General features: G+C 55.2%; 1 protein-coding gene across 1 annotated transcript; it reads right to left on the bottom strand.

Moving 5' to 3' along the window:
- Window positions 1-624: 624 nt before the first annotated feature.
- Window positions 625-773, bottom strand: LOC103775756 (chromosome unknown open reading frame, human C12orf57; the record flags this gene model as incomplete). The annotated part of the gene is made up of 1 exon (XM_008943230.1): window positions 625-773. A coding segment is annotated over one exon (149 nt), but the record flags the coding sequence as incomplete, so codon positions are not given.
- Between the last annotated feature and the right edge of the window lie 56 nt (window positions 774-829).

The following is an 829-nucleotide window of genomic DNA, read 5'->3' as shown; positions in this document are numbered from 1 at the left end:
TCTTGAGGGCTAACGGGCTTGGTTGCACACACAGCCAGAGAACAACGCAGCCACAGGCATGGGTGCTCTGAGGGAGTGAGCTGCACCAAGCCTGCTGGGACAGAGGTCCCTGTGCATTCAGGACACTTGCACCAAGTTGTGTTTAGGGATACATTACCGACTTAGCATGTTTCAAAAGCTTGCTCTTAGACAGGGCTTAGTAACTCTGAAATATTTTTTTAAAACAAATGTCACTTCGATATCAAGTCCTAGGGCTTCAAATTCAGACTTGCATAAGCAACTACATTTTTGCAGAACTTGGTGGTGCATACTGGGCCCCTCAAAAAACTAGCACAGGTTTCATCAGGCGTGAGATGGGCAGTGATATAACTGCCTCTGCAACAGAGAGAAGTATCCGTGCCTGAGGAACGCCACTGAGCTCACGTTCATTCCAAAACAAGGGTATTTTCAAAACATCTTTTATTCACGAGCAAACACACAGGCAGGCACAAAGCATCCCGCTCCTTCCAGGTCAGCATCTCCCTCGTTCAAGTGCTCCCTTCCCGGGGCTGACGGGACCCGCCCACTGGGAGAGAGGCACCGGCCAGGGCACGGCCCCTCGCCGGGCAGGAGAGGTCCAGGGTCTCAGGAGGTTGCTACTGCACCGGTCCCGGCCCCGTGCGGCGGCAGCGTCATGGGCGGCAGGAACATGGCCTTCAGCTTGCCCGACATGCTGGCGATCTCTGGGTCCTGCGACTCGTAGGATTTGATCAGCCGGGCGAACTTCAGGACTCCTGCAAGAGAAGGGGTGGGAAGGAGGCACCTGCCCGTTGCCGCTGCCTCCTCGGCG

The sequence above is a fragment of the Merops nubicus genome, unplaced genomic scaffold, assembly GCF_000691845.1.
Source record: "Merops nubicus isolate BGI_N331 unplaced genomic scaffold, ASM69184v1 scaffold41236, whole genome shotgun sequence".
Taxonomy (NCBI): domain Eukaryota; kingdom Metazoa; phylum Chordata; class Aves; order Coraciiformes; family Meropidae; genus Merops; species Merops nubicus.
Note: the sequence above shows the minus strand (reverse complement) of the source record. Positions and strands in the feature narration are given on the sequence as shown.